Here is a 12,648-nt window from a genome sequence, read left to right as displayed (position 1 = left end):
CATAATATCATTACCTTTCATTTGGTATATTTTTTTCATAAATTTAACCCTTAACCTGCCCACAAGGGGGGATTTAAAATGACAACTTTTTCACAAAAAATTAATTTTTTCAACTTAACATTTGAAAATGTTCCGGAAGGTCTGACACTTTTATATATATCTTAAATTAAAGCTAATGTAATAATCTTTAATATGCAAAAANATTAAATTAAAGCTAATGTAATTTACTTTATTATGCGAAAAAAAAATTTCGGACTTTATTTTATCTTCACGATGAAAATGGCTACCGAATGCTATTATTGTGTGAAAATTCTCGATTTTATTTTTTATGAAAATAACTTTATAATGCTATGACATATTGAAAAATGTATGGATCAACATTATTTTTTTATGAGAAATATTATTTTTTATTAAACCCTTTTTCATTTATTAGGATATTAATAAGNACTTTATCTTAATTAGGATATTAATAATGAACTAGCAGATAATGTAGCTTTTGGAATAGTCCACCAATTTTTTAAAATTAAACAGTATCTAAAGATTTGCATCGAAGCGTTTTTTTTTGATAGTGATTTTAATCACTGTCAGATATCATTATACTTGATACATCTATACCACGTCACCACTGTGCCGCGACCCCCCTGTGCTGGGTTTTTTTTTTAATAGTTTATTTAAAGGACAGGATTTTTTTTTGTTAAGAAAAAGTGAGTTTTATTATTTTATTTATTATGTTATTAAAAATTTTAAGTTTTTAATGTGGTAAAATTCCAATTGTGTATTTATACGTGTTTAAAAAAGCAGACTTCTCAGACCTTTAACATCATGGGTGGTTTCTGGTTGCAAATTGACTATAGTTGGTACTTAGTTGATACTAAATCATCCTCTAGACAGGAATTCTGGATAGAGAAATATCTTAGTTCAATACTTTAACTAATTACTCTCTGAATATTTTGTTTTCATCAATTTTGCCAAAGGCTTTTTCAGTAAGTACTCATTTATTTATTGCGTTTTATGAAAAATAATCACTCTAAAGTTTATTTTTTCCCAAATTTTAAGGTGCCACAAGAATTTATACGGTATTATACAGTATTATACAACAAAAAAATAAAATACCGTATTTTAACAACTCTACTTGTATATAATAATAATATATATATAATTTTATTATAAGTAATTATTGTATAATTTATACAAATTGTGTCTTTTTTCTGCGAAAAAAAAAAATCTATATGTAAAATCTTTACGTGTAAACATTTAGATGAAACACAGAAACACTAATTAAAGATTCAAACATTACAAATCATTCTCGAGGGGAGAGGGTATAACACCCAAACTTCCTCTAGTTGTATCCCTGATTTTATATAATAGTTTACTGATTTATTGTTGTTCATTATATTTATTCAAAAATAATAATAATTTCGAAATTTTAAAACCAAAAGATTAAAATTTTTTCATTTTTTTTTTCATAAAACTGCCATCACATATGTGTGATCATATATCACATTATTTTTGTAACGCCGACTAGGCTTATATGGTTGACACAGTGACACACGTATTAGAAATACAGCAGGTTGTACTATTTATTTAATATTTCTTTACTTAATAAATATTTATATCGTTGTTAACCAAGAGTGTTATACACTTATATTGTAGTGCGACTCTTGGTAGTTCCTCTAAGGGAATATAAATTAAATAGGAAACCTCAGTACCTAAGGTAGATATAGTCTAGCCAGAATCCCCCGTTGGTCCCTTAGAATACTGTTGACGGGCATTTAGGCTCAACCCCTAAATGCGACGTAATAAATTATGGAAAAATGAACATACCAAAATAATTTTCTTTACCTAGAAATTTAAGTTATTTCCCTTTCATTAGATAATTATTTGATAATCTGACCCTTTACCTGTCCACAAGGGGTTTTTCAAAATTGCAAATTTTCCATAAAAATTATATATTACGTACTATAGTTAAAAAAAATTGTCCCAACGATCTTCTATGTGCAAATGACATTGGAAGTTAATTTTGCTTTTGGAATAATCCACCAATTTTTTAAAATTAAATACTATCTACAGTTTTGCATCGAAACGTTTCTTATGATAATTATTTTAATCACTGTCAGATATCATCTATACTTGTCCCAACTATACCAGGTCCATACTGTTTTTTTAATTTTATTTTGTTTACTATTTGTTTGCGCCAACATTTTGTTGAGCGCTGCACTAAAGTATTTGGCGGTATGGGTGTGGTCAGGTGATGGTGCTTGTGCGCCATCACCTGTTAGGACGCCTTATCAGCGGCCTGTGTTGTCCAGTCGTTTTTTATTCAAAATATAATGTAAAATTATACAGTTAAAGTTAAGTTGGTTTGTTAGTTAAGTGTTAGTTTTCTGTATTATTTAGTAAAAACGTTATTCAAGTTTCATGTCAAAATACATTATTCATATTATTATTATAAATGCATCGAGTTGTTTTCTTTTTTTATTGTTTTTTATTAGTTGTAACATTATTATAATAAGAACTGCAGGTTGCACTGTTATATATTGTAGTTCATTTCATTCATATGAAGCGTGCAACTTTGTGTAATTTAATGTAAGTAGTATGGATGACTATAATCTCTAATCAGTTAATATTAAATTGTTGTTGATTAGTAGTTTCCCCTATCATAACTCGCACGGAAAAGTTTTATTCCCCTTTTTATTTTGGTTTGGATTTCTTAAAACAGCCTAAGCGGCAACACTATTATTTACTTATTTAAAACGTCATTGATTAAAATATGTTTAATACTTGCATATTCTCAGAATGTTTGTAGATAGAATATTATAAATCTCTGATATGAAGATATGTTTTCAGAAACATTAACAAAATACAAAAATATTTTGATATTAAAAATATAGTCTCAGTTTGAACACATGATTATCTTCATCCGTATTTGTGATTTATTTACACTCTATGAAGCGTAGTCATATTTATTTATAATAAACTACTTAAAAATAATATGTACATTTTATTAATTAAAAAAAAAAAATTGTTTAGTGCATATTTAAGAGCATACTGTAGGGTTCTTAAGTGCATAAATAATTCTAATAAGTCTATTTTAGGTCTTTAAATCTTCTGCCCTAATTTTAAATAAACTACCATTCATATTAATTTAATTAATATTTTTCCTTTTAAAACATAAACATAAGTCAAACACTGTAACCTCTTGAAATATTCGTTTTAATTTTATTAAAAATTAATATTTAATTTAAGAAACTATTTTAATACTACTAATGGAAGCTCGATTTTCATATAAAACCATGTTTTCATAAAAACATTATGCATTTTTAAAAACAAATAAAAAATACACACACAAAATTTATTTTTAATGATTATTATTAATCAAAATATCTTTGTAAAAACCGAATAGTATGCTATGATTAATTGTTACGTTCATTGTATTTATGAAATGATTTATGCAAGACACAAATACTTGATTTTATCAGGAAGGGAACGGGGTAGACACAAAGGCATCAAGGAAAAACAAACTCTTGGCCAAAGGTTAAGAGTCTGACATCGACAACTAAGTACTGAGGCTGACGTTTAACAATAATTCTTAAGGTGCGTACTTTAGTCGACTGTCCACGATAGACAGGTTCAATGGATTTAAGTAGTTGTTGATTGATGCATAGTTGCATTTTTTAATTCATTTTTCAAATCATCAGTCACCAATTGTGAATGTGTTGTCTGACTTCATTCTATTTATTTTTACAGCTTTTTTAATAAAACTTATGGATGACGTTATAAAGTTTCTATAAACATACCTTAAACAAATGACACAATAATTATAAATGGAATAAATTATATAATTTATAAAGATATAAATCAAATTTAATATGTTATTAAATATTATTACTTATTTTGATGACGCACGATATTTTTTATTTAAAAAAATTTTAAATTAAAATAGAAATATAGTTATAGTTCATTGAAAAACATACTCGCAAGTGGATAAATAAATCTATTTGAGCTTTTTAAACGAAATATTACAAAGAACTTCATTATGGTAAGTCAAACGTATTTAAAATATAAACAATTTTAATGTGTAGTTTGTCAAATATTAATTGAAAATATGAATTTATTATTATATTGACTTTTGTAGCAATAGTTTAGTAGTTGTAAATAATTAAATATTTAGGTACAAATAGAATTATAACTGAAAAATAATTATTTGTAAGAGTAAACACAAATAGTATAGACCCTATTTAATATAGACACTTGTTAGTGAAAAAAAAATTAATTGTAATAGTAATGATTTAAAAACTAATGACTTATTTATAAAAATAGTTAAAAAATTGTTTGTGCGGGATCTCCGCTTAAGGACTCCATGACTTATCTGGGCCTTGTCATAGTCGCTTAGTCAAACGTCAAAAGTTCGGGCCGCACATTACTAGTCATGAATTGCCTGGCGGGACTCATGCCCAATCTGGGAGGGACAAGGGAGATGCGGCGCAGACTTTTAGTCAGCGTCGTACACTCGGTCCTCCTGTACGGGGATACTCTTGAGTATTCGTCCAAAATCCGTGAAGCCCTGCTCAAAGTGCAGAGGCGGGCGGCGATCCGGACAGTTTCGGCGTACCGAACGGTGTCCGGAGTGGCGGCGGGTATTCTGTCGTCACTGCCGCTCACCGATCTGCTCGCCAAGGAACGCGCCGCCGGGCATGATCTCCGCCGAGAACGCGGCCGGTCCCTCGAACCCGTGGACCGGCTGGCGCTCAGGCGGACTCCCCTCTCGGAGGAAACGACGAGAGGCGAGTGGACCAGGACCCGATCGGCTGGACAGGTGGGTGGACTGGACTCACGGTGAGATGACACATCGTCTCATCCAAGTGATGTCCGGGGGCGGCTGCTTTAACGAGTACTTACACCGTATTCGTAAGGCAGCTGCGCCGACGTGCGACCACTGTTCGGATCGCCCGGGAGAGGCTGACAGTGCTCTGCACACCCTCTTCCAATGCGAGGCATGGGCCCAGGAGCGGGACTCTTTGGAGTCCCGTCTAGGGTTTACGCTTCGAGTCGGGTACTTGGTAGACCTGAAGTTAAAGAGCCGGGAGGCGTGGAGGCTCGTCCAGATGTTCGCCGAATCCGTCTTTTTAAAGGAGGGAGAAGCGGAACGCCTGAGACAGAGGCAGCCACGCCGCTCGGCACAGGAGGACCTGAGGCGATGGTTTAGGCCGGCGCCTTAGGTTCTTGTTTTTGTGTTTTGTTTTTGTTTGTAAGTTATTTTGCCAACTCTCCTTAACGGTTCCCACATGGGATCCGGTTAACGGGAGGGGGCCACACCACGTTGCGAATTAGTTCTTGATTAATTTCGGGTTGATTCACAACGTGGTGGTGTGAATTGTTAAGACGGCGTGGGCCGCCCTGAAGAAATGCCTAACAGCAGTTCCAGGGCGGCTCACAATAAGCCGGTCGAAAAAAAATAAATACATAATGTAAATGCCGAATGAGAATAATATTGTTTGAAAAAGTTAAAATTAAATATAATTTTTTAACTTAGTATATTACATACTGTACTTCAGTTTAATGTTTTAAATGAACTTAGAGTAACGAGGGTAAAATTACAAATAGGGTAATAGTCTAATATTTAAATAATAAATTTATTTTTTATAATTATGAACCGATGGTTGACAAATATCAAATCTTAGATCATCTTTATATTAATTTTTAGTCGTTACAAAATCATAGTGACAAAATTAAATATATTATATACAGAGTGATCCGCTAACTATATTTGTTTATAAAAATTGTATTTTTTAAGATATTACGTTAGAAATAGTTACCGAATCACTTTGTAGATTATAAAAATTTGTTATGCTTATATGTTATGATTCACTCTTAAGAATACTACTGTCATTATAAAAAAAGTAAATTGGAGAAGGGGGTGTTATTTATTTATTTTGTCATGAATTTAGAATTAAATTAAAGGGTAAATGGGTATAGTTTTGTCAAAGAATTTAAATAAATGTAAAAAATGTTAAATTTATAATTTGTCAATGGTTTATCACGAATAAAAGGGATGAAGTATAGGAATAAAATAGAATCAATAAGTTATTTAAATTTGTTTAGCTACAACGTGAAAATGAATGTATACGGTGTATGATCATGGATCTTTTTGTAAAAAGAAATGACGTAGTTCGAACCCCACCCATTGAAATGGCCTTTTTCCTTAAATTAAGAGAAATTAATTTTCGAACTAGATTAAATTGTCGTTTAATTCTACTAACATGTGGGTGTATAATTGTCGAGTAGGTTACAATACAATCTCTCATGCTCGGAGTACGAACCTTGTTCCCTAGCAGTCAAAATGAGTATTTTGCATTTTTTTATTAATTCTTTTGAATTTAATTTTAAAAAACTTTTAGATTAAATAACTTCAATTACTTTGTTATTAATACGCCATTTGAGTACATTTTTTCAACAATTTTTTTGTATAATTTTATGTTCAGTTTGCATATGAAACTAAAAAGATATTAGTTATTTGATGATGTGTGTTTTTTTATATCTTTCCATAAAAATGTTCATATTATGAAAAAAATAATTTGTTAAATTAAATATCTGTACAAATAATAGGAGTATAATATTTGTTTTTACGCTGAATTCACAGTAAAATAAACTAATCAATTAACATGAATTCATTGGTTACCAAATGTATGATTACTTCTAGTTAAAATATAGGCAAAAAACATAAAATTGACAAATATTAATAAGATAATAACTACTTTTAATAAAATACAGGTAGTCTTTATAATTTTTAAGCTTTTATCTCACTGGATATTATTTTTCAGAGAATATTCGTCACAATTATCATCATATTATTGGTTGTCATACATAAAGGTGGAATAGTGATTGCTGGCTCTGATGCTCCTAAGGATACAACAGAAATTATAAACTTAAATAATATAGAAAGTAAATTACTTAGAACTTTGTTGAATTTATAACTCAAACATACAATTTTTCGAATCAAATTCCGCGACTTCTTTCAACGATATGTCAATTGATTACAAATTGTATCTAGTCGAAGACATTACCTTCAAAAAATGAAAATAAATTTCTCGTTTCCCATAAATACGAAATACTCCAAAAAATATCAATTTTAAAAATCGCTAATTTTCGACATTATATAAACTTTTTTTCTCAATACTGCCATAAATTTTTTAGAAGGGAAAAATAACATAATTTTGTTTTTATATATACCTTAGGTAGATACTTAAAATTTAATATATTTTTTGTAATAATATGACCCTTTAACTGACCTCAGTGAGCGTTTCAAAATAACAACTTTTCCATGATAAATTAACTATTAAAAGTGTTCCGGAAATACTGTCACTTATATATATATATATATATATATATATATATAAAATTAAAGCTTATGTCATGAACTTAAATTAAAAAACATAAATTAATTTCTGATCTTTTCTTTATGATAAATCGTATCGTATTCAACGATACGTCTATTGGTCACAACTAGTGTCTAGTTAAAGATATTACCCTCAAAAAATGAAAAATTTACATACATTTTGAATATTTTATCTCCTCTAAGGAAAAAAAGACGATTATGAATTTTGGAACTAGCTTAAATTGTCCATTTTAGCTACAAGTATATATAATGTACTGTGGCCGCTTCGACTATAAAACAGTATATTACCTTCGTTGAAATAACTTTTTGCATTTTTTCTTAATTATTTTTATAGTTTAAATTTCTTTCAAAAGTTCAATTGATTCTCATTTTATTTTCCCCTAGTGAGAAGGTGGTATTTTCTATTCATATTAAAATATTTTATTAAAATATTACCATTACCCTCAAAAATTGAAAAATAAATACCCTGATCTTTATACCAAAATAATATTTTTTGTCTAACTTTGGGGACGATTTACATATAGAACTCATTCGAATAAATATTTTTTAACTTATAGTATGTAACATAAGCTTTAACTTAACATATGTTTAAAGCTTGAAATATTTTTGTAACAATTTCAAAGGTAAAATTTGTTTGCCAAAATATCTATTTTAAATTCCCTTCCAGTTGACAGAAAAAGGATCAGATTACAAAAAATATATACAGAATTATAGAGAAAGAAAAATCTAAGGTAATAATTGAAATAAAATAATTTTGTTTCGTTCCATTTAAAAAAAAATATGACAGTTTTAAGGAAAAGAAGTTTAAAAAAATCGAAATTTGACAATTTAAAAATTAATTGATTTTTTGGTGAATTTCCCTTATTTACAGGGAACGAGGGAAATTTTTTTTTTTTATTTTTAAAGACAATGTCTTTTACGTATCGTTAAAATAAATCGGTCCGGTAAGATCTGAGGATATGTGGCAACCTACACACAAACAAAAAATAATAACTTTTCAGCTTCGCATCGAAGCTAATAGTTCACTATGATAGACATCAATTTTTTACTACTAATCACAGCAAAAAGTATAAAACGGTAAAAATAACTGAATATTAAATAGATTTGGGGTTAAACTTTTCCAATGCATTTATTTGGATGATCTAATATTTAATATAAACTAGTTAATAGAAATATAACAATTATTCAAAAACTTCTTTTGTAATTTTCTTTTAAAACATATTATCATGTACAATTTCAAAAAAATAATATTATAGTTTAGAGCTTACAATACATCATTATTGTATTAATTGGGCGTCATTTTGAAGATTTTATAAGGTTAACTTTTAAATAATCTAGAATTTCTGAAATAGTGTAAAATACGCATACTTTACAATTTTAAATTCAAAAGTAATATTCATTACTAAAGTACTAACACTCCATAATAATTTTTACTTTTTTTATAAAATGTTTTAGAAATGTTGAAGTATAAAAATTACAAAAATAAACGTACAATATTTTTTAATTAAGCTAAAATACATATACTTTGAAAATTCAAATGTCTCTTAAAAACCGAATTTGTGCTTCAGAGCAATTTTTTTTTTCGTAGTTTAAGACATGGACGTTATAATAGTTGTATTAAAAATATCGTATAGTTGTGTACTAATTAGTATGACTTGTTTAAATGTAAAAAAACTGGAAGTACTTTTTCTTTAATATTAACTATTACATATAAGATTTTTACAAATACGATTTTTTTTAAGAATCTTAAAATTAATACATGTATAAATATTATATATTAATAATAAAAAATTTAATTTCACAGAGAACTTAAATAATGAATAAAACAATTTTAGTGAATTTTATAAAAATATTATACAGAAGTTAGGTGTACGTTATTTAAATAGCAATACGCTGAGCGAAAATTGACTTAAACGTTTGAAATTTCATAATTAGTTTTAATAATGTATATTAATAGAAATTTCAAAAAACCTTTTTGAAAAATAGTTGTTTCAAAATTATAGTTTTGGTCAGCTTAATATTTGTTTCATATCATTTTGCGCCACATCGAGTTTATTATAAATCTATTCACCACCGAAAATAGTTAATAATATAGTTTATATATTCATTTAGCCTTCTATAATGTTAACATACTATGAATATACGAGATAAAAGAATTTTAATAAATTATAACAATATTTTTTTAATAAAAAAAAAACTGTTGTCTACTCTAGTTGTAAGTACATAACGAATAAAAAAGAATTGCTAAAAATAGATTAATGTGGTATCAATTTTTGTATGTTTTGTATAGATCACCATTGGAAAAATAATTTCTTCTACGGTAAAAAATATTTGGAAGGTACTTATTTATTTATTTATTTACATACTTATTTTACTTGCATGCAATAATGGCCATATTACTATCGATGATATTTAGAGAGCCAGATTTGGTAATTTAAGGTTAATGAACAATTCATTTAGATGAGCTTACTAGATTGCACTATTTGGTAATACTACGTATAAAATAATATTATAATCAATGTTGCAAAAAAAAAAAAAAATCGTATTTTTTAAGTAAAATAAAACAAACGTATTTTTTGTTAATTTTTTGGTTAGATGCTGAGTTCCTAAGCCCCTAGACTATCTAGTTAGAGACGTTGAGATTATTTTATAACTCTATTTATTAAGGAATTTTTTGTTGTTCTTCTTTTAAAATTGTTTTATTAGCGGTTAATACGTAAAAAAAATGTTATTTAAATGTTTTAGATGATATAACAATATTAAATATTATATTAGTCATCCAGTTACAAAATAATGAATATCCAAAAAAAAAATTTTTAATTTAGCCTTTTTTGGACGATTTAGATAACAAATAAGCAGAAAAAACTGGTCATAACTAATTTTTAAATAATTTTTTTTTTAAGAATATACCAAGTGCGACGGTTGTAAAGAAGAAAGAGTAACATGTAATTTGGAAAAAAGGAATTGTTGTGGTCTAAAATTTTGTAATTCATGTATCAAATATGAATATAAAACTAAATGTTTGTGTGGAATAAACTTAGTGGAAGGTATTTCATACATATTTTACTTTTTAAATATTTTTTCTAGTGAACATTGTTTAGATGATATATAATATTTTTAATCCCAAATATGTTTTTTATTTATTTTCGTTTTTACCTAGATATTTTTTTAAGAAATTTACTTTATTTCATTATATTTAATAATTTTAATATTAGAATTTTCTCTTGATTACAACTTTATATCAAATGTACGCTCTTATACATTTCATTTTTATACGCTGGAACTTATTAGAATTCTAATAAATCTTATTGTCGGTTGAACACTTTTTGTGATAAAAATATTTCAACGCATTAAACATATTGGCGTTTTATTTATTTATTTATATTTTAATTACATAGCGTAAACATTAAAAAAAAAAATACAAGAGTAGATTTCATTAAGTCTATTGATTTCACAAATAATTTAGTTATAAATGTGTTAATATAAATTACTACACTGAAGGTAAGAATTTTGTAATTAAGAAACTTTTGGATTAGGGTATTGAAAGTAATCAATTCTGTAATATAATGACCGGAGGTGAAGCGCAGGCCTCCACCTGCATTATTAATAAAATTACTAATATATTTTAGAATACTAATTCAAAAGTTGTTATCCAACTGTCATTTTCTTAGATAGATCATTTTCTAGTTTGTAAATTGGTTAATCATTTATGATCCATTAAAATACTAAAGTTAATAAAATTTTAAGAGAGGAAGAGGGAAGATAAAAACAAAATATTTTCTAGAAATTATATAGAAAAATAGTATTTTTATATTTCAAAATTTCAAAATAGACATTTTTGATCCCTTATTTTACAAAAGTCGATAACAATTTTAGGATAATTACTCATTGAGCCACAAGTATTTTAATATATAGAGTGAGTATGTAGTGTGTCAAGTAGAAGTTTAGGATAATGGTGGCCTACCATAAGTAGTTAGCATAAAGGCGACGAAAAAGAAGAAGAAAAGTAGGTATTTACTCATCGTGGGTGCAGCTCATATTGGTGTATATATACTCTACTTACGTTCCAACTACAATTGTGGTGATGACTAAATATAGAATTTGTTTAAGAATATAAATACTATATTTTATGAATTGTATAAAATATTTGTTTTATAGTTTTGATATTACACTTTAGGTATTCCTTTCCAATCCAATATCTAGATTTTCTTCTCTTTGTCCACATATATATTGCAAGAATTGCTTATCACACACGAAAAAAGAATTTAAATGTTGCAAATATTGTGATGAAAAATATGTGGAAAAGTCAATCTGGATTATGAATAAATTACCATGTTAACTTCATACAATATAAAATTTGTTCACTGTTTTATATGTTCTAAATATTTAGAGTTATTAAATAATTATAATACCTATAACTTTTTTTATAAATATTATAACTATTAAATTATCTTTTAGCTCAATTGTTTCTTTTTATTTTTGTAAGCTTAGGTTTGAAACTTATAAAGTACGATTATAAAACTGAATTACTGAGTTAAAATTAAAACAAAACATTCTTGGACTATTTAAATATAAGTATGTTACTAACTTTTGACACGGTACCATATATTATGCTATATGCTTAATACATGGATACTGACGAGAGAGATAAGGTATCTCTCTCGTCAGTCACCTTTTTACATCGCGAGTCCAGCCTGATTAGAGTATCACTGCTTTCTAGCAATGTCTATCTACTAGACCACTGCTGACCACCGAGCGCCGTCAGTGAACACTTTCTCTGGTTTTAGACGTCTTACGAGCACTTACTTGTTTAGATACACCGTCTTTCACCAATTTTTTTTTTGGTCTTTTCGACTCCTTTTAAATTTAACATTATCTTTATTTATTTAATAAGCATATATTTTAATGAGATCACAAATAATAATTTATTGAACTGCCTAGTGCCTCTTAATACTTATCGAACTTTATTTTATGTGTTGTGGATTCTTACCGGTTCATAGATATTAAGAGATATCAGTGTAACTTTTTAAGAAATCATGGTATAACACTGCATTACGAGAGTAATACATTTTTATGTGGCTCGTGTATTTTTGCACATATTTTGTTAATATACAAAACGGATAAACTTATAAAATATATACCACTGATGCCTGTACATGGGGCCGCCGCCTTCCATATACTCATTTTAGCGCCTCAATTAGTACCTCAGTTAGCACCTAATTTACATCTTATCACAATATAGTTAGAGGAGA

General features: G+C 27.7%; 2 protein-coding genes across 2 annotated transcripts in view; both read left to right on the top strand.

The window, feature by feature from the left end:
• The window catches only part of LOC126897396 (uncharacterized), a 65,411-nt gene extending 53,540 nt beyond the window's left edge, over window positions 1–11,871 (top strand). Inside the window, exon 7 of the mRNA XM_050670950.1 lies at window positions 11,574–11,871. Coding sequence (XP_050526907.1) covers window positions 11,574–11,599 — 26 coding nt within the window. The 3' untranslated portion in view covers window positions 11,600–11,871. The remainder of the gene's footprint in view (window positions 1–11,573) is intronic.
• LOC126897391 (uncharacterized) overlaps window positions 1–12,648 on the top strand; it is a 112,202-nt gene that overhangs the window by 7,328 nt on the left and 92,226 nt on the right. The gene's annotated exons all lie outside the window — the stretch shown is intronic.

Source organism: Daktulosphaira vitifoliae, unplaced genomic scaffold (genome assembly GCF_025091365.1).
Source record: "Daktulosphaira vitifoliae isolate Bord-2020 unplaced genomic scaffold, ASM2509136v1 Scaffold_2, whole genome shotgun sequence".
NCBI classification, from domain to species: domain Eukaryota; kingdom Metazoa; phylum Arthropoda; class Insecta; order Hemiptera; family Phylloxeridae; genus Daktulosphaira; species Daktulosphaira vitifoliae.
The sequence above is the reverse complement of the archived record's forward strand: the minus strand, read 5'-3'. Positions and strand labels throughout refer to the sequence as shown.